This window comes from Nestor notabilis, unplaced genomic scaffold, assembly GCF_000696875.1.
Source record: "Nestor notabilis isolate BGI_N333 unplaced genomic scaffold, ASM69687v1 scaffold6616, whole genome shotgun sequence".
NCBI classification, from domain to species: Eukaryota; Metazoa; Chordata; class Aves; order Psittaciformes; family Psittacidae; genus Nestor; species Nestor notabilis.
This window is the reverse complement of record NW_009933211.1, coordinates 27235-30860: the sequence shown is the minus strand read 5'-3', so window position 1 is coordinate 30860 and position 3626 is coordinate 27235. Positions and strand designations below refer to the sequence as shown.

At 38.4% G+C, this 3626-nt stretch overlaps 1 protein-coding gene across 1 annotated transcript in view; it reads right to left on the bottom strand.

Moving 5' to 3' along the window:
• Positions 1-1924: 1924 nt before the first annotated feature.
• CNST (consortin, connexin sorting protein) overlaps positions 1925-3626 on the bottom strand; it is a gene marked incomplete at its 5' end in the record, with an annotated part of 26288 nt that continues 24586 nt past the window's right edge. The window contains one exon of the mRNA XM_010016758.1: positions 1925-2130. Within this exon, the coding sequence (XP_010015060.1) occupies positions 1925-2130 (206 nt within the window). The remainder of the gene's footprint in view (positions 2131-3626) is intronic.

Genomic DNA, 3626 nt, shown 5'->3' with positions numbered 1-3626 from the left:
CTTTCCCTTTCTCCTTTAGATCAGCCCAACATTATAATACTCTGAGGACAACAAACAAAAAATATACCAAACTACTGTTCTCAAGTTTCATTCTGAAAGTAAAAGTTTCATTAATATGGGCATTTAAAATTTGCTAGTTTAATATAAAGCTGCACAGGAGGCTCCCTAAGGTACAGATAAACTAAGCCTCCACAGTGAAAACAAGAAGACAAATCATACATGCCATTTATTCTAGGAAAAAAGAAAAAAGTGATTTTAACTTTCACTTTAAAAAAACCCGTGAAGTATAACAGTGCATTAGGAACAATGAAGCTCACTAGAGGGACAATCTGCTCACATATGCCAGAAAGCATGATCATTTAATGTTATTATTCTGAGCCATATCTTGAAGATTTCATTTCATTGTATTTTACAAAATAATATTCTAAACCTGAACACACTGCATTGTACAACGTTAGTAAGCAGGGAATCACAGAGTGGAGCAAAGTGGACCCTCAAAAATGCTGTTTCCTGAGGTGTAAAGGAATTGTTTCACACTAACGCCCTCAGCAGGGCTGGGACACTGTGCTCTGTACAAGAACAGTTGCCACATTTTGACCAGAGTGTGGGCCAAAGCCCTGTGTATCTAATTCTCACCTTCACAGTCATGTCAGTGTTCCCCTCACATACCACACAGGGAGGGATAAGCACCAAGTGACAATATTACCCATTCAAAACGACTCTTTGTACTCATTCAAATCTGTATAGTTGATAGAAAAAGAACAGATTTTGCAACACAGGTCTCGGAACTGCAGGGCAAATAGATGTAAATGTGTTATATCTGCTGGACTGAGTGCCCTGGACTACTACCATGCTGCGGATCTGCAGTGAGCCTCTGAATCTCTCCTGTTGGTTAAGTTCCACTTTACATCAGCATTCACTCACTGAGAGAGGCCGCAGCCACACAGTTCAGTGATCCTGTGCACTCATCTGGGATGAATCAGACATGAGCCCTAACCGCAGTAAATATTCATAAAGGCAAGGATCATTATTCCCTGTTTACAGAGGAGAAACTGAGGCACAAAGTGATTACTCCAAGTCAGTGACATACCTGGACAGTTAGCCCCACACCTACTACCAGGTGCTTTAAAATTGGCCAAAGCCACTTTAACATGAATAATTTAGTAAACATCTTACTTTTGTTTCTGTGTTTAGTGAGACCAATGATTTATTTTTAACCTTCCATTTCTCAAACAGCCCCCACAATACTGGGAGTAAAGTTCCAGGAAATCTAGTGAAGTCTGCCAGCAGAGTTATCCCACTCATGATATCCACCTTAAGCTGTAAGATACAGGGTCAGCCTGTTAATCACCAAATGAGGGCTCTGTGAACGCTGCTGCACTTTTCTCACTCCACCCAAGTAATTACATGGCTCACCAGGAGAATTAAAATGGAGAAAAGTAATGGAGAAGAATAGTAAGACTTAGAATAAAAACAATGTTTCCATAAAACACAGACTTATTGCATGATAGCTGGAGGCAACACCTTTGCACAAACAGCCGTAAATTAAAGCTGTCTTTTACTAAGCTTCCAGAGATTGCTTACACAATGTGTGGCAATGGGAGAGCAGAAGACAGTTGATTTTCTTCTTTCTTCTTTACTTGCTCAAGTTGTTGAAAAGCTACTTGCCTACTCTCAAAAGGGTGACGAGAATAACTTCTTATTCTCCCATACCACACTGCTACAATTGTGAACAGATGTGAACATTTTGCCACCTGATTGCTAAACTAGAATTTTCTTGATTTCTAAGTAGAAGTCTAAGTACATCATCAAATACACACCACCTGCAGGCGGCAAGCATTAGAGAACTTGAAATCACATTTTTTTTCTACCATCTCCAGTAACCACTGGTGATCTCTTAATGTGCTGTCTCCGCTCATTTCAGCTATGAGAAGGCTATCCAGTGTTTAAGTTCTTCCATACGCTGCAATATCTGGGTATAATAGAAATCCATGTTGGCTGCAAAATCTGTACACACAGGGGATTCCATGTCACCAAAGGTGCAGTACAATGCAGTTCCTCCAATGCTAAGGAAAACAGTTGCTATGCACAACAGGACCAGCAAAATACAGGAGCCACCAGCTACTTCATCTGTAAATGTAAAAGCAGAAAAGGTGAAAAAGGATGATGTGATGTACAAAGCAGTATGAATATGTGTGAGAAAATCTGAGATTGGTTTTACCATGAATGGGTCAGGAGGTAAAAACATTTAATAATGCTCACCATGTCAAAGTGACCATAATACAGATACCAGGAACTGTATCTTTCTCTACCCAGTCCTTTCAGCAACCTAAATAATTACATAGTTTCATTTCTACAACCTGTACACCTGTCCTTGCTGATGTTGCTCATGGAGTCATTCCACACTGAAGCTAATACATTTAACTTTGCAAATGCTGTTCAACCAAAGCCTTCCTTCATGGAAATACTTGGAATGAAATGAAAGCTTTGAAACTAAAACAAATGGAAACAATCTCACTTCATTTTTACTGACACTGACTGCACTACCATGAAGAATTTGTATTTGCTTTCACATTGTAATGATAGAGACAAAACCTTCAGGGTAGGCTAACATGAAGGGTTAGCTTACATCTCTGTAGTAACTCTTTGCACAATTGCTTATTCTAGAGTAAGAGCAATAAAGAGGTTGCAGGGGTTCTGCTGTATCCTCACAACCTCACTTGTCCTTGGTAACTTGTATGCATGAACAACCTCTGCATCCTCTGTCAGATTGGAAGCTCTAAGAACATTTCTGAACTCCCTTCACTCTACATCAAGAAGAAGAAACAGGGGAAAAGAAAAACGGAGGAAATACTCAAGCATTTTTCTGCGGTTTTGAAATCGGATTTAAAATAAAAACAACTTTCCTTTGAATCATTAAATCCCTGGGGCAAGAAAAAAAATCAGAGAAGAAACTCTAATTGAAATTTCATTTAAAACCTAAATTGTTTAAAATAATTTCAAGAAAAATATGGGGTAAGCTCTCTGTTGGGCAGTGAATGGATTTTCTTTTCCTCCATTAATACCATTTAGTGATTGGCACACACAGTACATATAGAAAGTACTATCATTTAGTAACCAAAAGTATTTTTCTTAACATCTCTTTGGTTTGAATAATAGAGATCTTAAACTCCAAGAAAAGCATAACAAAATAATATATTTCTTATAAGGCTATTTAGCCCATCAATAACGCAGAAAGTTGTTTAGCCAAATTTAGTCACAGCTAGCAAATATATATGGATGCTTACATTACAAAGCAAGCTAAAATCTGATACCCTCCAATCTCATGGTCTACTAGAAAAGCTCGGGAAGCTACCTGTGGACAAAGCACAACACACTTGTTTCTTTTGCATTCCTCTTTACCTACATGGATTAGATTTAGGGAGAAAGCCTACACCTCCCACCTCTCAACTCTGAACATTAATGAAAGAACGTCCATTAGGTGTCACAAATCATTTGGCCAGAGAAAAAAACCTGTGCCACCAGTCTCAATCAACCCTTCTGTAGTCTTGCACCTGGTAATAATCTTTGATCAATCACCTATATTTATTACTTGGTTAAGTTTAAAAAACCCAAGACAGTATGTA